Source organism: Eretmochelys imbricata, chromosome 1 (assembly GCF_965152235.1).
Source record: "Eretmochelys imbricata isolate rEreImb1 chromosome 1, rEreImb1.hap1, whole genome shotgun sequence".
NCBI classification, from domain to species: Eukaryota; Metazoa; Chordata; order Testudines; family Cheloniidae; genus Eretmochelys; species Eretmochelys imbricata.
This window is the reverse complement of record NC_135572.1, coordinates 64,636,731-64,662,388: the sequence shown is the minus strand read 5'-3', so window position 1 is coordinate 64,662,388 and position 25,658 is coordinate 64,636,731. Positions and strand designations below refer to the sequence as shown.

General features: G+C 41.9%; 1 protein-coding gene across 2 annotated transcripts; it reads right to left on the bottom strand.

Moving 5' to 3' along the window:
- Positions 1–332: 332 nt before the first annotated feature.
- MTRF1 (mitochondrial translation release factor 1) lies at positions 333–23,926 on the bottom strand. Of its 2 annotated transcripts, none has more exons than XM_077812130.1 (10): positions 23,896–23,926; positions 18,844–19,283; positions 16,963–17,054; positions 16,067–16,148; positions 15,298–15,405; positions 15,035–15,207; positions 9,542–9,659; positions 7,402–7,538; positions 4,420–4,518; positions 333–2,873 (listed from the first exon to the last, which is right to left on the bottom strand). In XM_077812130.1, the coding sequence occupies exons 2-10, from the start codon at positions 19,259–19,261 to the stop codon at positions 2,754–2,756; spliced, it is 1,347 nt and encodes a 448-aa protein (XP_077668256.1). In that variant the 5' UTR covers positions 19,262–19,283; positions 23,896–23,926; the 3' UTR covers positions 333–2,753. The 2 variants fall into 2 exon arrangements, with proteins under 2 accessions (XP_077668256.1, XP_077668250.1); XM_077812124.1 differs by having other exon boundaries at positions 23,685–23,912.
- Between the last annotated feature and the right edge of the window lie 1,732 nt (positions 23,927–25,658).

Here is a 25,658-nt window from a genome sequence, read left to right as displayed (position 1 = left end):
CCCTTGATGGGATGATGTGTGGATATCTTGGGAGGCAGGGGAGGGCTTGCAGAGGTTTCCATTCCTACAGCTCCTGCCAGGGGTTTTAATTTGAGAGGGGATGATCTGGGCCCATGTTAAGAAGTATTGAATTTACTATAGAATGAATTTAGGGGAACGGGCTGGATCAGAGCCTTCAGGTATAGGTCTACACAGCCCACGGGAGTGAGCCTCCCATGCCAGGTTTACATACTCAGGCTTCCAGGGCTCTCTCTAGCGCTCTAAAAATAGCTGTGTAGTCAGTGCTTTGAAGTTGCAGCTTGGGCTGGAGCTCAGGTCAGAAGCCGAGGGAGGAGGGTGCGCTTCAGAGCCTGAGCTCCAGGCCAAGCTGCGACTTCAAAGCGTTGTCTACAAAGCTATCTTTAGAGCACTGGTGCAAGCCCAAATCTGTCAGTCGGCCTGGGAGGCTGGCTGTCATGGCATGCGTAGATGAGCTGTTTATTACTGGTCTAACCCCTGTCAGTAGTGACTGGAAGTTGGTGGTGGTCTCAGCCCTATTCTCTTGGGACACATCTAGATTGCAAAGCCACCTCCACAAATGGAATTACAGAGCCAAGGGGACCAGGACTGAACAGGCATAGAAACGAACCTGCACTCTGACTCCTTCTTCATCAAGGTTCGAGACCCCCTGAGAGGAAGCCTGCATTGCCTAGCATAGAAGATTAGGGTTGGAAGACACCTCAGGAGGTTATCTAGTCCTTAAGTCCAGTTCCCTCAGCCTCTCCTTGTAAATCATGTGCCCCAGCTCCCTAATCATTTTTGTTGCCCTCCGCTGGACTCTCTGCAATTTGTCCACATCCCTTCTGTAGCGAGGGGCCCAATATTGGTGCAGTACTCCAGATGTGGCCTCACCAGTGTTGAATAGAGGGGAATAATCACTTCCCTCCATCTGCTGGCAATGCTCCAACTAATGCAGCCAAATATGCCGTTATCCTTCTTGGCAAAACACTGACTCATATCCAGCTTCTCATCCACTGTAATCCCCAGGTCCTTTTCTGCAGAACTGCCACCTAGCCAGTTGGTCCCCTGTAGCCTGTGCATGGGATTCTTCCATCCTAAGTGCAGGACTCTGCACTTGTCCTTGTTGAACCTCATCAGATTTCTTTTAGCCCAATCCTCCAATTTGTCTAGGTCACTCCGGACCCTGTCCCTACCCTCCAATGTATCTACCTCTCCCCCCAGCTTAGTGTCATCCGTGAACTTGCTGAGGGTGCAATCCATCCCATCATCCAGATCATTAATGAAGATATTGAACAAAACCGGCCCCAGGACAGACCCCTGGGGCACTCCACTTGATACTAGCTACTAACTAGACACTGAGCCATTGATCACTACCCGTTGAGACCAACGATCTAGCCAGCTTTCTATCCACCTTATAGTCCATTCATCCAGCCCATACTTCTTTAACTTGCTGGCAAGAATTCTGTGGGAGACTGTGTCAAAAGCTTTGCTAAAGTCAAGGAACAACACGTCCACTGCTTTCCCTTCATCCACAGAGCCAGTTATCTCGTCATAGAAGGCAATTAGATTAGTCAGGCAAGACTTGCCCTTGGTGAATCCATGCTGACTGTTCCTGATCACTTTCCTGTCCTCTAAGTGCTTCAGAATTGATTCCTTGAGGACCAGCTCCATGATTTTTCCAGGGACTGAGGTGAGGCTGACCAGTTTGTAGTTCCCCGGATTCACCTTCTTTCCTTTTTTAAAGATAGGCACTATACTTGCCTTTTTCCAATCATCCGGGACCTCCCCCGATCACCATGAGTTTTCACAGATAATGGCCAATAGCTCTGCAATCACATCAGCCAACTCCCTCAGCACCCTCGGATGCATTAGATCTGGCCCCATGGACTTGTGCATGTCCAGCTTTTCTAAATAGTCCTTTACCTGTTCTTTCACCAGTGAGAGCTGCTCACCTCCTCCCCATACTGTGCTGCCCAGAGCAGCAGTTTGGGAGCTGACCTTGTCTGTGAAGACCGAGGCAAAAAAAGCATTGAGTGCTTCAGCTTTTTTCACATAATTTGTCACTAGGTTGCCTCCCCCATTCAGTAAGGGTCCCCAGCTTTCCCTGACCACCTTCTTGTTGCTAACATACCTGTAGAAATCCTTCTTGTTACCCTTCACATCCCTTGCTAGCTGCAACCCCAGTTGTATTTTGGCCTTCCTGATTACACCCTTGCATTCTCGAACAATATTTTTATACTCCTCCCTAGTCATCTGTCCAAGTTTCCACTTCTTGTAAGCTTCCTTTTTGTGTTTAAGCCCACCGAAGATTTCTCTGTTAAGCCAAGCTGCTCGCCTACCATATTTGCTATTCTTTCTGCACATCGGGATGGTTTGTTCCTGCTCCCTCATTAAGGCTTCTTAAAATACAACCAGCACTCCTGAACTACTTTCCCCATCATATTAGCCTCCCAGAGGATCCTGCCCAGGGGATCCTGCACTGTTCTGTGGATAAACTGAAGATTTCAGTTTGCTCTTAGGCTGGCACCTTTCACTAGTACTAAATTCTACACAAAAATAACAAAAACAAAGCTGATATGCGAATATTTTCAAAAGCCATGTTGCACCATTAAAAAAAAAAATACAACTTCATATTTGACCACAGAATATGGGAAAGAAAGACACAGATTTTATCAACATCTGCCATCTAACAAATACTTCCATTGTTCTACAGAATTACAAGGACTGGTGTTGTATTTAGTACAAGACCTATATCAGCCTCCTCCTTCTAAAGATTTAAAGTTTTCTAAATGTTCAATTAGGGCTTCCATCTCTGCAGATTCCAACAACCTGTTGATTAGCTCATCCAGTGCCCCCTCACCACAGAGAAATTCCTATAAAATGAAAGAGAGAAGCATTAATGATTAGTACAGACCAGCATTTTTTGAATGCTGATCAATCAAGAAAAATTCCTGGAATCATATTTGCATGAATCCTGATCTTTATGCATCAACCCATCAATTTTGCATTACTCCCCTGTTGTGACATCAGTTTTGGGTGGTGTAAACGAGTCAGTCAAAGGCATGCTGCTGAAGAACAGCGTACGGTTACAAAGCATCTTCTTGGCAATAACAAAAGGAAATACTGGCAACATCTTGTATCTGTCAAACCCCATTGCCTAAAAGAAGTTAATTAATCTAGCAAGAATGGATGGGATGTAGGATATTGTAATGAATAATGACCAAATTCTGGTACTTTTACTCATGCTGAGTTGCAGCTTACTCACAAAAATTTCCATTGACTTCAATTGGACAATTTCTGGAGTACGGGACTATTCAATGTGAGTAAAGGTATCAGAACAGGATCCTAAAAAATAAGATGAACAAGTAAATAATCTAAATTGTCATGAGATCTTATTTATTGAACCTTGTCTAATTCTCCCCCACACTGTTATTTTTGTAATGATCCTCACTTGTATGTCACATCTTAACATATTGTAAATATTCAAGGGCAGGGATCTGTGTTCTCTAAGGGGTCTAGCTCATTGTTTGGTACAATTAAGTACATGCTATTTGCTCTGTGACTGCAATAATATTAAATCTTAAACCTGAGCAATAAAATTTAAATCTAATCCTAAAATGTAAATCCAAATCATAGAACAAACTCAATCTTGAAACCCATCCTAAGAGTTAAAAATCAATCCAACACAGACTAGCCCAAAAGCTAAAACTATTCCAAAATCTACCCATAAATTGAACTCACACAGAATACTAGCATATCATGTATTTGTTTGGCACATTCAAGTGAAAAAAATATAACCATATATAGAATTTTACCAAGAAATACAATGTCAGATAACCTTAAAAAGAAACTTTTCTGTTTCCTTTAAAGGTGACCTGCAAAGAAAAACAAAACAAAACAAAGTTTTAAAGGGTGTGTTTTTTGCCTCTATACCATATAAAGACAGACTGGAAGTTGTGGGTTGGAGCAGTCCATTTGTTTTTCAATTTTTAAACAAACAACTTCTTGCTTTTTTACCTTACATATATCAAGAATGTCAAGTCTAGTCCTCCCTGGTTTGGTGAAGGACTCACTAAATGTCTCAGGTGAGTACTGTGTGCTTTATCAGGCCTTCTTTATACAATAGAGAAACAAAAAACAAAAGAATGGGGCTAGTGATTTTCTTTTGTATCTCACCTTTAATAATATATCACAAAGGATGGAAAGAAAGATATAGGCTTTCCCAACTTATAATGATGTTCAGTAGTTAGTGGCATTTAATGGTACTTCACAATTTTTGTCCACTCTTAGCTTCCTGACAAATTTAGTAATTACTTTCACAAGATTCACTCTGGCTAGTGATATAATAAGAATGTATATAGGTACACACACACAGTCTCTCTTGAACAGATTTTACATGTATTATCATAACATAACTACCTTGATATTGCGGACATCATATGAGATCCTGTGGTCAGTGACTCTGTCCTGGGTGAAGTTATAGGTACGAATTCTCTCTGACTGGGCTCTTGTCCCTATCTGTACAACAACAACTTCTATTATTTTTTTGAGTTTTAATAACAAAAACCCTTCAAAAGCAGCACATGAGCACCCTTAAACTAGATTGAAATAGATCAACTTGTTCTGTAGATACATACAGTACTGAATGCATCCGATGAAGTGAGCTGTAGCTCACAAAAGCTTATGCTCAAATAAATGGGTTAGTCTCTAAGGTGCCCCAAGTCCTCCCTTTCTTTTTGCGAATACAGTACTTAAAACACACAGATTATTAATCTGATAACTGCCTCTTACACATTTTGGTCTACTGTATAAATATAAATTTTGCCAAGGTTTATGACATCCCTCCTCCCTATTTCTGCATTGGCTCTGTAGTGATAGCAGGAGTTGTTAAACAGTTTAAGAAGCCAAAATTTATGCAGGTGAGTAATTTCACATGTAAATAGCCTCATATACCTTGCATAGTTGCTCATGTGCATAAGTGTTTAAAGCAGTGGGCTTCACTTAGTATCCATTGACTTTGATGGGCACTTGATAGGCCTGGAGGGCCAGAATTTGAAAGGTATTTAGGTGCTTAGGAATCCTGAAAATTCTAATAGGTGCCTCATCACCTAAACAAACTTTTTAAAATCCCACGAGCCACCTATCTGCATCTTTAAGTGCCTAAATACCTTTCAAATTCTGGCCCTCGGTCACTAAAGAAAATATAAAAAGAAAAGGAGTACTTGTGGCACCTTAGAGACTAACCAATTTATTTGAGCATGAGCTTTTGTGAGCTACAGCTCACTTCATCGGATGCATACCGTGGAAACTGCAGCAGACTTTATATACACACAGAGAATATGAAACAATACCTCCTCCCACCCCACTGTCCTGCTGGTAATAGCTTATCTAAAGTGATCATCAGGTTGGGCCATTTCCAGCACAAATCCAGGTTTTCTCACCCTCCACCCCCCCACACAAATTCACTCTCCTGCTGGTGATAGCCCATCCAAAGTGACAACTCTGGGGTGGGAGGAGATATTGTTTCATATTCTCTGTGTGTATATAATGTCTACTGCAGTTTCTACGGTATGCATCCGATGAAGTGAGCTGTAGCTCACGAAAGCTCATGCTCAAATAAATTGGTTAGTCTCTAAGGTGCCACAAGTACTCCTTTTCTTTTTGTGAATACAGACTAACACGGCTGTTACTCTGAAAGAAAATATAATTACTTATAACTTTTGCTGGCAAAGAAAGCGATGGTTGAACTAGTCGAGCAGTTTCCATTATAACCATCCATTTCTAAAGAACACTCAAACTTTCTGAATAAACATTTTTTCAGCTGAAATGTTCCTCAGTTGATTTCAGCTCAAAGATGCATTTGGGGGCAATTTGAGAAGAATGGTGTAGAGCTGTTCTTCAGTATCACAAGACTGTGAAAATAGCTTCCCATTTTAAAAGTGAGAAGCCACCAGCTGGTGCCAGCTCAGTTTAAATCTCCCATTCTGAATGGCTACTATCTTTACAAGGCAAGTAACTTTGCTTGGGACTCTCACAGTCCTAGCCAGATGAATCTGTAGGGCTGCAATTCTCACTAATGATAATTAAAGTGGCACTTCTAATTACGTAATCAGCAAACTCAAAATGTACTCCCTATAACAGAGGGATGGTGAAGGAGCCATACTAGAGTATGGCTCAGAAAAATGAACACAAGCAAAGGAATAAACAGAGTATTTGTGATATAGGGTGTCTTCTAGTGGTGACAAGATGGAGTTACAAACAAATCTGAAAGTTTCAAAACTGAATTTCAAGTAGTTTGTTTATTTTTTTAAAATGGAGGGTGAGATATTGAAAAGTGCCTAGGGAAATAGGTGCACAACTTCCATTTAAAATCAACAGAAATTAGGTGCCTAACTCGCCTAGGAGATTTTGAAAATCTCACTTGCAGCCACGTTTATATTTCCAAACAAGAAATTGATTTAATGCATTGTGAAACATTAAGGGTGGGAGTTTCACTTTGGATGTCCAATTCCCATTAATTTTAATCGGAAGTGCACATCCAAATCCCTTAGGTAGCTTTGAAAAATCTCAGCCTAAATTCCAAACAAGAGATAAAGGTTTCATCAGCTGTAGTGACTGAGTTAATTTAAATTCAATCTGCAATTAGTGGTTAAATAACTCACTTGGAAGCTTGTAAGTACTGAAGCTTTTTTCTTTTTTTTTTAATTGCTTCTGCCCACTGAAGTTCATGTTGTAAAGAGCAAGATGCTCAGAGCAAGAGAGAAGAACGGTAGTGTACAGCCGGGCGGGGGGGGGTGTAGGGGGGGGAACCTTACAACTTAACTTCGTCTGTAAGGTTAACTTAAACTAACTTCAGTTACTTGCAAGTTAATCAGTCTAAATTATTTCTTCCTCAATAGGTTGGCTAAACTTCCAAAGACATAATAAATTATCGTATGGCTCTAAAGTGGCAAGATTTTTGGTATCAAGAATGTTGTTATTTTTCCCTCCACTCTGCAGGATCCTAGCAATTATTGTATTTCAGAATGTGACTACCAAAACTCACTGGACCAGATTCTCATTTACACAAAAGCTCCTTTAATCGCTTGTTAGCGTAAAAGAGCGTTAAAGAGGGTGTAAGTTACATGCAGTTATGAAGTTAAATTTGGTTAATTATATCCACATTAAAGCCCCCCGTACATTGCCAAACCAGTGTAAACCGGCCTTGATGGTAATTAAGGGCCTGATTCTTATATACATTTACAAGCACATGCTGTCCTTTTTACCTACATCCGTCTGTACACACCTCCCCTACTGTCCACGCACACAAAAAAAGGGGGAAATTATTGTTGCTAATCCTGAAAGCTCAAAGCTATGGCATAATGTCATCTCCAAGTTTCAATAAGGAAAACATGTTCTCACCTGCAGTTTTCTAGCATTCTGCCTTTTGCTGAAGTCTTTCTCAATGATTTGCTGATACAACCTAGCTCTCAGTGTCCGCAAAGCTAGTTCCTTGTTCATTTGCTGTGATCGCTCCTGCTGACACTCTACTGTTAATCCTGTGTAGAATTCAAAAGAACACTGAAAAAGACCCATTATAACAAACAACAAACAGGATTAATAGGACCTCCTGCTCTTACTCTAAGGGCCTGTTCATACTAGGATAAAAGATGTATTTTTAAAACATTTTAGTTAGTATATTTTAGAACTGTAGTGTAAATGGGACAAGTTTTAACACAGCTGGTAGAGGTGAACTTGAGGGGTTTTTTATTGAGGTTCATTGGGTCACTTTTAATTATGGTGCTGCATCTGGGAGTCCAGGGTTCATCTAAACCAGCTAATGCAGGGGTTCTCAAACTGGGGGTCGGGACCCCTCAGGGCAGAGGTGAGCAAACTTTTTGGCCCCAGGGCCACATTTGGGTTGCAAAACTGTATGGAGGGCTGGGTAGGGAAGGCTGTGCCTCTCCAAACAGCCTGACCCCCACCCCATATCCACCCCCTCCCACTTCCCGCCCCCTGACTGCCCCCCTCAGAACCCCTGACCCATCCAATCCCCCCTGCTCCTTGTCCCCTAACTGCCCCTTCCCGGGACCCCATGCCCCTAACCGGGCCCTGGGACCCCACGCCTATCCAACCCCCCTGCTCCCAATCTGCTGACCCCTATCCACACCCCTGCCACCTGACAGGCCCCCCGGGACCCCACGCCTATCCAACCCCCCATGTTCCCTGTCCCCTGACCACCTCCCCTGCAGAATCTCCACTGCATCCAACCGCCTCTTGCTCCCTGTCCCCTGACTGCCCCCCAGGACACCCCGCCCCTTATCCAACGTCCCGGCCCCCTTACCATGCCACTCAGAGCAGCATGTCTGGCAGCCACGCCGCCCGGCCAGAGGTAGACACGCTGCCGCTCTGCTTGGCAGGAGCTCACAGCCCCGCCACCCAGAGTGCTGCCCGCGCAGTGGCGTGGCTAAGGGGGGACAGCAGGGGAGGGGCCGGGGGCTAGCCTCCCCAGCCAGGAGCTCAAGGGCTGGGCAGGACAGTCCTGTGGGCCAGATCTGGCCTGCGGGCCGTAGTTTGCCCACCTCTGCCTCAGGGGGTCACGAGGTTATTACGTAGGGGGTTGCGAGCTGTCAGCCTCCACCCCAAACCCCGCTTTACATCCAGCATTTATGATGGTGTTAAATATATTAAAAAGTGTTTTTACTTTATAAGGGGGGAGTGGGGGTCGCACTGAGGCTTGCTAGTTGAAAGGGGTCACCAGTACAAAAGTTTGAGAACCATGGCGCTAACGTGTTCAAATATAATTTGCCCTTTCTACATTAGGATGTTTAAAATAATAATATAGGGTTACATTGTGTGTGTGTGTATGTATGTGTGTGTATGTACATATATACACCTCTACCCCAATATACGCAACCTGATATAACACAAATTCGGATATAACATGGTAAAGCCATGCTCGGGGGGGCAGGGCTGCGTGCTCCGGTGGATCAAAGCAAGTTCAATACAACACGGTTTCACCTATAATGCGGTAAGATTTTTTGGCTCCCGAGGACAGCGTTATATTGGGGTAGAGGTGTATACAGTTATATAATAATTATATAGCACTTTTCATCAACAGATCTCAAAGCACTTTACATAAGGAGGTACTTATCTCAGTCCTTTGTTTACATAGGACCTGATGCTGCAAACTGTACCCTCAATTGTCATTAACTTTAATGAGGGTTAAGGGTCCTCAGTTTACAGAAGTTATTTACGTCTTCCACGATGTTCCTGTCTCACCCCAAAATGTGGTCCATTTATTAAGTTTGTCACATTGTAAAGATAAAATTGACCATGCAATTTTTGACATAAACAAACACACTCCCCTGCAAAAAATGAGAAGGGCCACCTGACTTTCTCTGTACTGGCTGCAGTCCTGCCAGCTGTTCTGTGCAGACAGACCCTAGTGCCTAAAGTGACGCAGCATGCGGGATCAGAGCCTTTGATTTTGGGATCTAGGTTATGTGCATCTATGCACTAAAAGGCAAAGGTTTAAAAATACAAAATCCAAGACACTTACCAGTGGGAATATGAACTATTCTCACAGCACTGTCCGTTGTGTTAACATGTTGCCCTCCTGCACCTTTGGCCCTAAAAGTATCTATACGCAAATCCTTAGGATACACTTTAACATCTACCTAGAGTCAAAGAAAATTAAGTTACCATCTGCTTATAACCATTTTAAAGAGATACTATCAGTTTAAAAACACCACTTCTGTCCAAAATTTGCTTGCCTCCCATTGTTACCAGTAACACCGAGGTGACTGTAACTGAAAGAAATTAGTAAACAAACAACATTTCTGTTCTTTTCAGTTTGTTTACTCTGTGGCTTTGATAATTATTTGTGTGTAGTCAATTTCACGGTTTCCCCGTGTAATCGGTCAGTTCCCCTATTTGTGCAAAAGCTTTCACATAGCAACAGGGGAGAGAAAAATCTTTAAAGAATAGGAAAATGTTACTGTAAAACCACAACAACTGGCAGGGAGACTCAGAAGCAGATGTAGTATAAGAGACTACTTTTGACTTCTTTCCCACACTTACACACCAGTGTGGATCTGTGCTACACCAAAAGGCCCCAATCCTACAAACACTTATGAATGCGCCTAATTTAAATCCCCCGTGTAGTCCCATTGATTTAAGCACATGTGTAAGTGTTTGCAGGCTAACATCCTAAAACTGCTGAAGAACAGAGAAAGGTTACTATTTATTATCTGTGTGGTGACCACACCTAGAGGCAAGCCCATCGACAGCAATTCTGGGCCCCAGGGCAGAACAGTCAACAGGCCCCCTAGAAAGGATGGGCACAGCCTCTCCTACAGTGGGGCCCAGGGGAACCTTCGCTTCTTTCCAGTCTCCTACTGTCTGTGTTTCTGTGGATCATTTTCTCTAATACACATTTACCAACCACAGAGATTCTAACTTTCAGCTCTTCCCCATGGGTATCCATCCAGCTGCCTTTCTCATCCACCTGGGACTGCTGCAAGCTCCAGAGCTGCTTCAGAATTTGTTTGTTTCTCAGATACCACCCAGCCCCTTCCCCATTATATCACCAAAGCAGTTTCTTCTCATTGGCCTTTGGGAGGATGAGGCAGAATAAACTGCAGTTTTTGTAATTGTGTCACTACCTGAAGGCGTTGCGTCTGGAACTTGCAGGGCAATGTCTCAGCACTGAAGAATTCCCTCTCCCCTTCCTTCCCCAGGCCAGGGGTAACCTGATGCTCTAGTAACCAGCCTAGATCTGCCTTTTTTTTTTTTTTAAAAGGTGTTTCCAGAGAACCGGTCCAAAAACTAGGAACGTATCCAAAGGTACTTGAGCATGCAAATACCATAACTCAGATCCAAGTGGGAAACCATTACAGCTGTTATTATTTATGCATTTGTATTACAGTAGCACCTCTGGGTCCCAACTGAGATCAGGGCTCTATTGTGCAGGGTGCTGTACACACTCATGGAGACAGTTCCCTGCCCTACAGCGACTACAGTCTAAACAGACAAGACAAACAAAGGCAGGATTGCTATCACCATTTTACAGATAGGAAATTGAGGCCCAGAGAGATTAAGTGATTTACCCAAGGTGGCATTCTATCCCCCCCTTCCCTGAACCAGAACCAGCCCACAAGCAACCAGAGAATCCCCCTGTCATGGGCACTGCATGCCTATGCAACAATCTGCAAAGGAGGCCAAACTGAGGTTCCTTTAAAAATGAGGCCCTTTATGCCTAAATTTAGGGAATACTTAATATAATATTGCCTTAAAGGTTAGAGCAGCACACTGGGTTCTCTCTGTCTGTGCCACTGATTCACTGGGTTTCCTTAGGCAAGTCATTTAATCTCCCTGAGCCAAATTCATCGTGGCATTGTGTTCCAGCTAATCCTCATCCCTCTGCCAATTTCCTACCCAGCACATGAAGGAAAATCTCAACTAAAAGTCTGTCTGAAACAAACAGAGTAGTACTATATGGGAGAGGGAGGGTCCCAACATTAACCAGTGACCTAAATAATGATTAAATTTACCTACTGTGCACTAATGGGCTTTATAAACCTAAAGCTGTGGAAGTATGAAAATTCTCACAATAATCTCCCAATGCTTGTATGTCCCTCTTTGACATATTACTCATTCACCAGTTGAAACTCTTTTTGGAGCGTTACACTCTTATTCATAGATTCCAAGGCCAGAAGAGACCATTGTGATCATCTAGTGAGTCTGACCTCCTGCATAACAGAGGCCACGGAATTTCCCCAAAATAATTCCCACAGCAGATCTTTTAGATCTTGATTTTAAAATGGTCAGTGATGGAGTATCCACCAGGATTATTATTAGTGAACATAAATAAATCCTCTGGTGAGACTCTACAAGAGTCCCAACAGCAACACATCCTCACCCCCAACTACCAGCCCCATCTCCAATCATCCCATCACTCCCAAATACCAGTGATAATCCCCAAATGAGATCAGCCACATAACCCAAAAGAACAGCCACCAGCCCAAATCAAAATAGCCTTAAACACCACCCCCACCACCAGCCTAGCGCTGTCACTAAAACACCCTCCCATCCCGTTTCCCAGACCCACCCTGCCCTTCTCCTCCCTGGCGGACCCCAGACAAAGCCCGACCAGTGCCCAGTGGGGTGCTGCCAGTGCCTTTGCTACAGATGTTGGACCAGCGGCTGCTGGATCCTGAGTCCAATCTCAAGTCTGCCCCCCAGCGGTCCTATGCCCAGCTCCTTCCGCCGAGCTGTCCCTGCCTCCCCTGTTCTGCAGCCCGTGGTGGGTGCTGGGACTCGGGAGCACGCGCCTAAGAGCCCTGGAGCCCAGGCAATTTAAAAGGGCCCGGGGCTCCCAGCTCCCACAGCAGCAGCCCCGGGGGCCCTTTTTTATTGCCCCAGCCCCTGGGCAATTGCCCCCTTTGCCCCCACTCTGTCAGTAGGCCTGCCTGGAGCCCATGGGCTCCATTGTTCAAGGCACTCTACAAACATGTACAAACTCTATCAAGTTAATGGTTCTTAGGTTACTAAACTGTCTTGGCATTTTTGAAAATTACAGCTTAGGTACAAGTTTAATTTTAAGCACCAGGTTTGAAGATTTTGGCTGAGGTCTATGACAGGACAGGGTTAGAGATAGGCCACGAAGGGCCTTAAAAGCTAAGACAAGTAGTTCATACTTGATATGGTGAATAAGGGGGAGCGAATGGAGGGATCCAAAGAGGGAAGTGACTTGGTCAAAGTTACAAGCCTAGATGATTTTTGCTGCAATGTTTTTAATGGATCTAAGTGAAACAAGACCAAAAGGGAGTTTGCAGCCATGGAGATGCGAGACAACGAAGGCCTGGATCAGCTTCAGCTGAATGGACTGAGAAGAAAGGTTTCAGAGTAACAGCCGTGTTAGTCTGTATTCGCAAAAAGAAAAGGAGTCCTTGTGGCACCTTAGAGACTAACCAATTTATTTGAGCATGAGCTTTCGTGAGCTACAGCTCACTTCATCAGATGCATACCGTGGAAACTGCAGCAGACTTTATATATACACAGAGAATATGAAACAATACCTCCTCCCACCCCACTGTCCTGCTGGTAATAGCTTATCTAAAGTGAGCAACAGGTTAGGCCATTTCCAGCACAAGAAGAAAGGCTGGCTCTTGGAAATGTACAGAAATGAGTGGCAAAATTCAGACACAATTTAGATGTGTGGTAAAGGGCTGAGCTGAAGGTGATACCTAGATTTAGAGTGTATCTAAGCAGAGGAAAGTACCAAAAATAAGATGTGTGATTGAAAAGAAAAAAGAATATTCCGAAAGGTTGATTGTGTCATACCAAACTTTTGTCTAGATGTACTCCCAAGCCTCAATACATCATTTAATTTAGAATTGGTTTTACTCCTAGTGAGTCAGTTTTGTGAATGCCAGGAGCTGGAGAGCTTAACAACATTAACTTCCATAGAATCATAGAAGTGTAAGATTGGAATGGACCTCGAGATGCCATCTAGACCAGTCTCCTGCACTCAAGGCAGGACGATGTACTAGACGATACCTGACAGGTATTTGTCTAACAATGCCAAATATTTCACAACCTCCCTAGGCAATTTGTTCCAAGGCTCAACTACCCTGACAGTTAGAAAGTTTTTCCTAATGTCCAAACTAAACCTCCCTTGCTACAATTTAAGCCCATTGCTGCTTGTCCTATCCTCAGAGGTGAACAAGAACAATTTTTTGCCCTTCCTTGTAACAACCTTTTATGTACTTGAAAACCGTTATGTCCCCCCTCACAAACCCAATTTTTTCAGTCTTTCCTCATAGGTCATCTTTAATCATTTTTGTTGCTATCATCTGGACTTTCTCCAATTTGTCCACATCTTTCCTGAAATGTGGCTCACAGAATTGGAGACAATACTCCAGTTGAGGTCTAATCAGCGGAGTAGAGTGGAAGAATTACTTCTCGTATCTTGCTTACAACACTCCTGCTAATACATCCCAGAATAATGTTGCTTTTTTTGCAACGTTACACTGTTCACTCCTATTTACCTTGTGATCCACTATGACCACCAGATCCCTTTCCGCAGTACTCCTTCCTAGGCAGCATTTCCTATTTTGTATGTGTGCAATTGATTGTTTCTTCCTAAGTGGAGTACTTTGCATTTGTCCTTATTGAATTTCATCCTGTTTACTTCAGACATTTCTCTAGTTTGTCCAGACCATTTTGAATTTTAATCCTAACCTCCAAAGCATTTGCAATCCCTCCCAGCTTGACATCACCTGCAAACTTTATAAGTGTACTCTCTATGCCATTATCTAAATAATGGAAGAAGATATTGATCAAAACTGGGCCCAGGACCAATCCCTGTGGGACCCCACTCGATATGCCTTCCAGCTTGACTGTGAAACACTGATAACTACTCTCGGGGAATGGTTTTCCACCCAGTTATGCACCACGGTATAGTAACTCCATATAAGCTGTATCTCCCTAGTTTGTTTATGAGAAGGTCATACGAGTAGCAAAAGCCTTATTAAAGTCATGATATACCACATCTACCATTTCCCCCCTATCCACAAGGCTTGTTACCCTCTGAAAAAAAGCTCTTAGGTTGGTTTGTTCTTGACAAATCCATGCTGACTGTTACTTATCACCTTATTATCTTCTAAGTGTTTGCAAAATTATTGGTTGGTTATTTGCTCCATTATCTTTCTGGGTACTGAAGTTAAGCTGACTGGTCTGTATTCTTATGCCCTTGAATTGCACTGTATCTCAGGCAGTAGTGGATTTCTAAAAAGTTGCTTTTGAGGATCCAGTAAAGTTTGTAGGGAATCATTTAGCCAGGTGCTGAGCCAAGAGTTACAGCCTGGCACAGAAGAAAAGCTTGTGTATCCTTTGTCTGGACTTGACAATATAGGTTGGCACCCATAAAATAATAGCAGTAACTTGGCTTAGCCTTTGGGGTTTGTTGTTTTAAATATAACACACTCAAATGCCAAAAAGAAAAGCCAGGAAGACACTTTAACCTTTAATCAGAATAAAACTGGTTTACCTCCTCTGGCTGAGGTAGGACAACAACTGACATTGTCCCAGTGTGAATACGCTGCATTCTTGACGAGAGGCCAGTCTCAGGAATTCGCTGAACTCTGTGAGTCCCTCCCTCATATTTTAAATACCTGTAGACACAGTCTCCCGAAATATGAGCAGCTGCATGGTGCAATCCACCTTGAAAGACAAATATTGCATAAGAGGTACAGTCCAAAGACACAGCTTTAACTTAGTCTTGTTGGCAGAAAGAACAGAACATTATCATACCAATCTCAGCTGGTGTGTAGTTCAGAATGTCAAAGATCCAACATTTGTAATCTGCATAATTCTGGTACATCTCAAACATTTCTTTGGTGAACTGTTGGCAAATGTCACCTACAAAATTAAATATTTAGACAGCACAACATGAAATATAAGTTTATAGACTCTTCCCTCAAAATTACCAATTTTTAGCATTAGCAGTAACTCTAAAGATCATTGTTGTTGGAGATAGTGCTTTATGCAGATAAATTAATGCTCATCTCTACAAAGTGCCATTTTACATTATTAAAATATAAGAGAAACAATTGAAGCCTTTAGCGTGGTAGCCATGTTAGTCTGTATCAGCAGAAAGAACGAGGAGTACTTGTGGCACCTTAGAGACTAAGGAATTTATTAGGGCATAAGCTTTCATGGGCTAAAACCCACTTCATCGGATGCATGCAGTAGAAAATACAGTAGGAAGATATATATACACACAGAGAACATGAAAAAATGGGTGTTGCCATAGCAAGTCTAACAAGACTCATCAATTAATGTGGGCTATTATCAGCAGGAGAAAAAAAAAAACTTTTGTAGTGATAATCAGGATGGCCCATTTCAAACAGTTGACAAGAAGGTGTGAGTAACAGTAGGGGAAAAATTGGTAAGGGGAAATAGTTTTTAGTTTGTGTAATGACTCATCCACTCCCAGTCTTTATTCAAGCCTAATTTAATGAAGCCTTGTAAACCTGGATGGAGGTTTGGAGTAACCTTTACTTGTGATGACTTTGCTGACCTCCAGTGGTTCTGCCCGATGTCACCTCTAATATAACATCACTTTCATCATGTTTCTCCCTTGGCACTATATTCTGGAAAAGCTGAAAAGAAAGAAAAAAAATATCAGTATTTCCCTTCCCGATCAAATTTACAGCCAGCTCTCATGGTTGCATCAGTCTGAACATGCACAAACCCCAGACTTTGAAATTTTGGTGTGTTAATGGAGGCTAATTAAAAATTTAACTCCACAATGCCAAGCATGAGACCACCAAATCAACCACTGCAGCCTCCCTTGTGAATATAATGATACTAGCCAGGAAAGTCAGTTTACACTGACACTGACCTTATTTTTCCAAAGATTCTATTTCATACAATCAGATTATCTTAATTTTCTAAAATACAAACACTTGATTCACAACATAAAGCCTTCCACTGGATTTCTTTCAGCTTCTCTTACTACAATTATTTTCACACACTGGTCTCATTCAACTGAAGAAAATGATAAAGGATTGAAAGTTCCATGAGGATAAAGCCTTTCAAGACATCTCTGTACCCTCTCTGCTGCCATGAACAACTGGCGGAACCCCATGCCATGTCTTCGTAGCATAGTAGTTCACTGTGTTACAGACTTTTCAATGACAGCAAACGAACAAGCACACATACAAAAAGTGTCTAAAAGAAAGAGCTTCTAAGGTGCATTTGGCAGTAGTGAGACTTTCTAACAGTGAACATTTCCAGGTCTTTTCCAATGAGAAAACAGAAGCTAGACCTGTTTCATTAACGGCAAGTGTTATAGTCTGTTGTTAAAAAAATCTTGTCTGGTACAATAAAATTGCGTGGCTGTATGAAGACTTGTAAATGAAGATGTCAAGAGATGTTCATCTTAAAGACTCTGTACCTTCACCTCTAGCTCACCTTTTTGCAAAATGTGTTGATTTTTTGGTTAATGATTTCCTTCTCTTCCAAGGCAAGTTCTAGCATCTGTTTCTCAACTCTGCTGTCTAGCTCTAAATTCCAATGATAGAAATAAATGTTAACCAATCTATTTAGTTTAGAGCAAATTGTAATACAAATGCCAAATTACACCTATTACAATAGATAATCGTTTCCATTGCAGGGAATTGCTTATTCTCAGCATGAAATACCAAATAACGACAGAAGCATAAGATGATGTACATTACTAATTAAATGTTCAGATCTTCAGGAGCCCTGGATGGCTCGGGAGACTAGAAATGGGGAACACAGGATTTTACCTCTATATCTCCAGTTCAAACCTAGCCAAAGTCAGTAGCAGCTAAAAGTCATTCCCTATGCCATAGCTCTTCACTGGCACATATGAAACGAACTGATAATCTAATTCCTACTAAAACTAATAACTATTTACAGTAATTGGCAAACTTGTTGGCAGCCTCAACAGTGAGACTATGGTCTGAATGGGCAGGGATCCTGAACTATCCCCTTACTGAGAATGAGTGGGGTCCCAATACATCAGGATTTTTATCTGTGTGTTTGTTTTTAAAAGTAAATTTATGGTGGATCAACAACCCTGGAGACCAACATCCTCTATTTTACCAAAGGAAGAGGAAAAGCAAGGGCAGTGGCAGTCTAAGCTTTCCTACCAATTTATCTCGTCCTTGATCTAGCGGCACCACTAAGGCCTAGTCTACACTACAAAATTAGGTCGACTTAAGGATTTTACCTCAACCTAATTATGTCAGTGTACACGCTACAGCCTTGCTGTAATGTAAGTGCCCTATTACACTGACATAATAACTCCACCTCCACGAGAGGTGCAGGGCTTATGTCGGTGTAGTTAGGGCGATGTAGTGTCTGTGTAGACACTGCATCCCTTACATTGGCTTTTGGCTGCCATTCGAAGTTCTCCCTGCTCTACGTTCTGTTGTCTCTTGCTACTAATTTACTACCCATTAGTGTATGTAGTACTATCAGTGGCTACTTTCCTTATTTAGTGTGTGCATTACCTTACACCACATACTCGAAATTTCACTTGCCAGTGTTGCACAATTACCAAATTTGTAAGCTCCATTCTTTGCATTTCTTCCTAGTCCTAATATTAATAATGGTATCATCAGCAATTTCTGCTACCTTGCTTTCTCCCCCGCCACCCACATCTTCCACATCATGAGTCAATATGTTGAAAACCACTGGGCATAGTTTTGATTGTGGGATAACCATTTGTTTATTTCACTCCACATGAGAGTTCTCAAATATCTTCAAGGAACTAGTATTTCACATAAGGTTAAACTGAAGCCTGACAATTCAGGGTTTGGGATTGAGCATCTCGAAGAGATGTGCAAAGCCCATAATTTAATAGATATCAATGAACCAAACACCAAAATCCAAATTTAAATTACGATGTCAAGTCTGATGTACTATAAATCACCCCCCCTCAGCCCAAATAAATTAGCCTTACCTAAAATATGTCCCTAGGAAGAAAACTGTCATTAGCCCTATGAAACAAGGGCTACAATAACGAAGCTTTCTAGAATATTTCAGCTAAAGACAGCATTCACGTGACTTTGAATGTGTAATGTACATGACACTGGCCTGCTCTGCAAAATTGGTCACTCTGAGGCCTCAAGAGTAGGTGTGGTGGAGCTAAAGCAAAACGAAATGGGAGGATCTAGAAGGCTTTAATAGGGACACGGAGGACCCTCAGGAAAATGTATGTGCCTAGTGTACTGCTCCCTGAGTGACTTGTTTCAAATTCTGGGTAATAAGGCATATTGCATCATAAAAAAAGCTGCTTTGCATAAACAGATGCATTTTACTTACTTGTACACATGGATTCTATCTCTTGAACTTCTCTTTCTGCCTCTTGTATTTCTTGAAATGCAGCTACAAGGGTGGATAAGTGATTATGTCTTCTGCTCAGAGTGCTTCGATCATACTCATTCATTGAGCCACTATTTAACAACTGGCCAACCCGCTGGTATTCTCTGTTTAAGGTCTCTAGATATTTTTCCACAGCTTCATGCTTCCATAGTGCTCTAAAATCCTGGTGATATCTCCTTGACCAATCATTAAGTGACAGAGTAGGTTTAACTATTTTTAATAAATAATTGCGCCTAAAGATAGATAGTTCCATCATGTGACCTATCCTTTTAACAAGAGGAGAGCAGTGATGGTGATAGTGATGAAAACAATTAGCAAGCAGACTTCTAAAAAGCCCAACGCCACCGTGAGGTTTCATCTCAGCTTTTACTGTTCACCACCTGAAATTTAAAGCAGATACAATATGGGCCACTTTTTCACTGGCTTTTAAAAAAAAAAGTATTTTAAAATGCTAAATAGGGGTCTAATCCTGCTCTTAGTTGCATCAGTATAAATGTAGTAATGCCATTCCACCTTAGATGGAACCATCCCAGATTTAGGTCTGGACCACACTAGAAACTTTTACTGGCATAGCTATGTTGGTTAGCAGTGTGAAGAAAGTCACATCCCAATTAACATAGCTATGCCGGCAAAAGCCGAAGCATAGACACAGTTATGCCGGCAAAAGAGTCAGTTTGCCAGTATAGTTTATTTGATTTGGGGAACTGGTTTAAGCTATTATACTGGCAAAAGAACTTTCTTGCTGGTATAAGCTGCATCTACAGTTGGGGAGGTTGCTGGCATAGCTCTGCCAGTATATCTATACCAGCAAATCTTTTCTAGTGTAGAAAATCTTACACTAGTGTAACTGAGAGCAGAGCATGGCCATGAATGTATTAGTAAAACTGGTCCTGATCTTGCAACAGGTTAATTGGCAAGACTACTGACATGCATCAGTGTTTGCAGGATTGGTGCCATTGCAACAATGCTACATAGCCTGTTGTGCATATATTTCCAAATTAAATTTACAAATAATTTAATTTAATTAATTAAAATAATTTCAGTTAAAAAAAAGTCTTACAATAATTTCAATAAATAAAAAAAAAGCAGTCTTAAGTACAACTAATTTGTCTGAACTATTCTACCGTGATGCAAGAACAGTGACATAGTACTTATTCCTTTTGGAAATTATGGCCATTGTTCAAGGAAAGGTCTTTATTTCTTCACCAGTGTCATAAATATAAAGGGAAGAGTAAACCCCTTTGAAATCCCTCCTGGCCAGGGGAAAGCTCCTCTCACCTGTAAAGGGTTAAGAAACTAAAGGTAACCTCACTGGCACCTGACCAAAATGACCAATGAGGAGACAAGATACTTTCAAAAGCTGGGAGGAGGGAGAGAAACACAGGGTCTGTGCTGTCTGTCTATATTCTGTCTTTGCCGGGGATAGACCAGGAATGGAGTCTTAGAACTTTTAGTAAGTAATCTAGCTAGGTACGTGTTAGATTAGGATTTCTTTAAATGGCTGAGAAAAGAACCGTGCTGAATAGAATAACTATTTCTGTCTATTTTTTTTGTAACTTAAGGTTTTGCCTAGAGGGGTTCTCTATGTTTTGAATCTAATTACCCTGTAAGGTATCTATCATCCTGATTTTACGGGGGGATTTCTTTATTTCTATTTACTTCTATTTTTATTAAAAGTCTTCTTGTAAGAAAACTGAATGTTTTTCATTGTTCTCAGATCCAAGGGTTTGGGTCTGTGGTCACCTATGCAAATTGGTGAGGCTTTTTATCCAACATTTCCCAGAAAAGGGGGGGTGCAAGTGTTGGGAGGATTGTTCATTGTTCTTAAGATCCAAGGGTCTGAGTCTGTAGTCACCTAGGCAAACTGGTGAGGCTTTTTACCAAACCTTGTCCAGGAAGTGGGGTGCAAGGTTTTGGGAAGTATTTTGGGGGGAAAGACGCGTCCAAACAGCTCTTCCCCAGTAACCAGTATTAGTTTGGTGGTGGTAGCAGCCAATCCAAGGACAAAGGGTGGAATATTTTGTACCTTGGGGAAGTTTTGACCTAAGCTGGTAAAGATGAGCTTAGGAGGTTTTTCATGCAGGTCCCCACATCTGTACCCTAGAGTTCAGAGTGGGGGAGGAACCTTGACAACCAGTTTGTACATTTCACATCACAGAATCTTTTCCAGTTTGTAACAGGAAGTCCTGATGTTGTGGCCTATCAAGGTGCCTAAACCTGCATTCCATATTCACATGAATAGTCCTTACTCTGACAAGTAGTCCTATTGACTTCAGTGAGACTGTGACACAAGAAAGGATTCGTTATGGAACTAAGGGTTCCTACCGCCTCTGCCAATACTGTGAGTCCTTTTGTCTTTGTCCATATTTCCTCATCCTTCCTGTGTCAATTTGAGGGGAAACAGGCCACCTAATTTTGGTTGGCAATCCGCCATTCATTCAACTAACAAAATTTTTTTTCCAAGGCATTGGTTCAAGAGAGGTCGTTATTTTTAAGTGTCTTGATCCTGAACTGCAACACAATTAAAGTAAAAAGTGTATGTGTTTTTGGGTGACCTGTTTCAAAAGACGCAGGTAATTCCATTTTAGGAGGGGAAAACTCAAGCTTCTACTAACTTGTTTGCAAAAGTTTTAGGGTTTCTTGCAGAAAGAAAACAAAATACTATGTAGGAATGGATGAAATCAAGTGGAAATTCCATGAAGTTCCCTGCAGAGTTTCCTCTGCATCTCTTCAGCAACAAGGAGAGGTTTGGAGTTTGTGGAGGAAGTAGGAGACACTGCCTGGAAACCAACATAAAGAGCATCCCAGATAATTTTAACCACTGCAGTGGATTATAGGGGAAGAGATCCCCTCTCAGATAACCACATGCTAGGACTTTTCAGAGAAAGAAATCTGAATAATTGCACTGCCTGAAGTGACAGGGTTTAGAGAGCAAACAGGGAACTCCCTCTCCCACTCTGCCTCAAGAAAGTAGGAAGAAGAAATAGTCACCATCTCACTACAGAATAACCATGAAGGATAAAGTCCTCGTATTTATTTCTGAAGGCCTGATTCTTTAGTACCTTGCGTCAGTATTTACATCTGTGAAAAATGCTATCATTCTGCTACGGTAACATTTTACACCTACTTCTCAGAGGTGTGATTGACATAAAGTGCAAGGCTCAGAGAATGAGGGAAGGAACCTTCCCCCGCAACAGTCAAAATTCTCAAGACAGTTACAGAAGACCAAGAGATTTGTTTTAAATAAATTCCATATTATTTATATTAATCTCAGTGGGAGTTCTTTGTCCCATCTTCTATTTTTTAAACTCGTGGAGACAGAAATATTTTTACAATTAAATAAAATTCAGGGTCATTTTCTTTTAACACCTTAGACACAGATGTGGGCAAGTAGGTATATGCCATATATGTCACAGTATGCCAGTTTTAATTTCTTGATATCATGGTTTCTTTCAGGTCAGTAGCAGATATTTTTTGTTCACCTTCAGGCCTTTTATTAACACACCACTTTAACTCTCTAATTCCATCCACTGTGTCAGTGAGCCTATCATGGCAAGAAGCGGAGTATTTCAAATTGTTGACCTAACTGTCAGTGTCACAGGCATTGACGGAATCAGGAAGAATTCCTTTGCACCTCCCACTATTCACAAGCTGGCTAGGTCGCGCCTAGCACCTGGTACAAATTATAGCAACCTGAGGGCTGCTCTAATTGACACTTGGCTGCTGATAGCCCCAAGGGGTTGTTCTACACATCTTTTTCCTTGCCCATATCTTGACATGCTTCTGTTAGAACAATGCACAATCAGGTCAGTCATCTACAGCCCTAGACTTAATTGCACAGCCCCAAATTTAGACTTCACTTAAAAAGATGCGATTCATTGATGTCAATAGAGTTTCAGCTGCTTATGCCAGGTCAATCTGGTCCACAATTTTCTATGTTGACTCAATTAACCGCATTATAAAAACAATATGAAACACCATTAAGAGAGTCAGAGTACCTGATATTCTGAAAAGCAGAAGTACTCAATAATTGTTTTTAATACAGCCTCACCTGAGCTCTTCGGAAATTAAAAAACAAAAATGGTTATTTCATGAGACTTAAACTACTGTGTGGTTCAGACAAACTGGGCAGGTGCATTGCCTAGAAATAATTACACACAAATAATTATCCTTCTCTTAAATAGATGTTGTCAGATTAAATTTGTCCCAAAACGTAAGTATTTTGAAACCAAACTTTTACAAAACTTATGGCCAAAACATTTGTTTCTATTAATTTTTTAAAAATTTCAATTAAGCATTCTCCTGCAATGTTTGCAATCAAAACACTGCAGGCTTGTAGGTAGTGCATCAGAACCAGAAAATGAAACTGATGGTGAAAAAATTGAGATTGGACAGTGCAAATATACTAGTCAATCAGAGAGCTAATAAAAAACAAAGCAATAAGTAAATTAGATTTTAAAATGTCTTTCAGTTTTAATAATTAAAGGCACTATTAGTAACAGAAAAATGTAATTCTTAAAAATAGTTTTAACTTGATGGTTTCAGTTAAGGTTCATTTATTTCAACTTGAGTAACAACAACTTAAAACACACCTATCCAAGGCTTTAGGTGCCCTAACACACAACTAACAATACAATTAAATCTCATCAGCATTAAAGTGATCAGTTCAGCAGGAATTCAGCCAGCTAGCTACTCCCTTCCACCCCTTCATCATTATAGGAATATATGATATTTGTTAAGTTAAAATCACTATGCAGTTATGAAATCCCAGATGCAGTTACAGTTAATTTTCCAGTTAACCCCTTTGCTCTTTATTCTCCATGCCACCTTCCATACAGCAGCTCTCTTCCCAGGGCTAACATCCCAGCACTGCTAGAGGTGATGATACCTTCGGAACCAAGGGCCCTCCTCGAGGGGTATTTTACCAACAAAAAATGGTAGCACAGAATTTTAAAATAAACTTGCTCAGAGAAGAACAGACAGAAACAGTACCTTATAACATGCAGCCATTACAGAGAGGAAGAGAAAGACTGAAAAAGAACTACCACTCCCAGCATTCTTGCTAAGCACTACAGCTCCCAGAATGCCTCAGTCACAGAGCTGTTAACCCCTTTTTTCATCATAAGCCTGAAAGGCAACACACTCATAGATGGAGAATATGCAATTTCTAAAAATATTATTTATGTTTATTATTTACTTTTAGTGTGGCACTGATCAAAAGCCCCCAGCCAAGGTCCTTATTGTGTAGCAGCTGGCACAACAATATAAATAAATCATTTGTGTGGAATTCAATATTGCCAGATGCAACTATTCAAAAAACATGAGTCAGGGCCTTAAAAATCATTAGATTGACTAAAAATCATGCATTTTCAAAGAATAATCAATTTCAGGTTTTTTATTTGACTTGTTGGTTTATGGGTAGTGCAGGTCAGGAATTTTTTGAGTAAATAGTTTTTCCACCAGAAACTGCCAATTCTGGAAAGGGATTCAGCATACATTTGTATCTCACCGAATTTGTCCTCCTAAACCAGGGGCAGGCAAACTTCTTGGCCTGAGGGCTGCATCACGTTTCTGAAATTGTATGGAGGGCCAGTTAGGGGAGGCTGTGCCTCCCCAAACAGCCAGGCATGGCCTGCCCCTACCCCCATCCAACTCCCCTGCTTCTCGCCCCCTGACGGCCCCCCGGGGACCCCTGCCCCATCCACCACCCTGCTCTCCGTCCTCTGACCACCCCCAGACCCCCCCGCTGCCCCATCCATCCCCCCTCCTTCCTAACTGCTCCCCGGGACCCCTGCCCCATCCAACCACCCCTTCTCCCTTACTGCCCCCAAACTGCCCCCTGCTCCTTTCAACCCCCCCTCCTTCCTGACTGCCCCCCTGAGATCCCTGCCCCTGACCACCCCCCAAACTCCCCTGCCCTCTATCCAACCCCCTCACCCTGCTCCCTGACCGCGCTGCCTGGAGCACCAGTGGCTGACAGCGCGGCTGCGCCAGGAAAGACAGCTGCACCGCGCCGTACAGCACAGAGCACCGTGTCAGGCCGGTCTCTGCAGCCTAGCCGCCCAGAGTATTGCGCCACGCAGCAGCATGGCTGCGGGGGAGGGGCCGGGAGTGAGCCTCCTGGGCCAGGAGCTCAGGGGCCGAGCAGGACGGTCCCACCAGCCATAGTTTGCCCACCTCAACCCTAAACCCTACACTCATCGGAATATGCCTTAGACACTGATGATTTTAAATCATCAAATTATCTTCTCGCATTAAAATATTATTTAACGCTTAAAATCTTGGACAGGTAAATAATGGTTATTATTAAATTATATGAAAGTCACAAACAGCTCATGCACTCAAATGTATAAATTACTAAACTGGCTTAAAAATCAGAAGTAATGCCAGTGGCAGCCAACAATAGTTATTTACATCTGAAGATAGTAAACCTTTGATTAAAAGCGAACATGATTCATTTATTATTAAACCTGGTTGACAAGGGGAAAGTAGTATAAAAAAGGTAAACACTTTCTTTATGTAATATAAAAAGATGCCAGAATATGTTTAATAGATAATTATATATGGTGTCAATTTTTCCATAGGCATTCATGAGCCCCAATTACTCTAAATGGAAATTAGACATGTACTAAAAGAAACATAGATCTCTGTATGCTTATATACCTTATAGCAGTGGTCCCCAAACTTTTCAGGGTTGCGCCCCCTTTACCTTTGTCCACATCCCCCTGGAAGCCAAGTCCAAGAGCAAGGCCGCA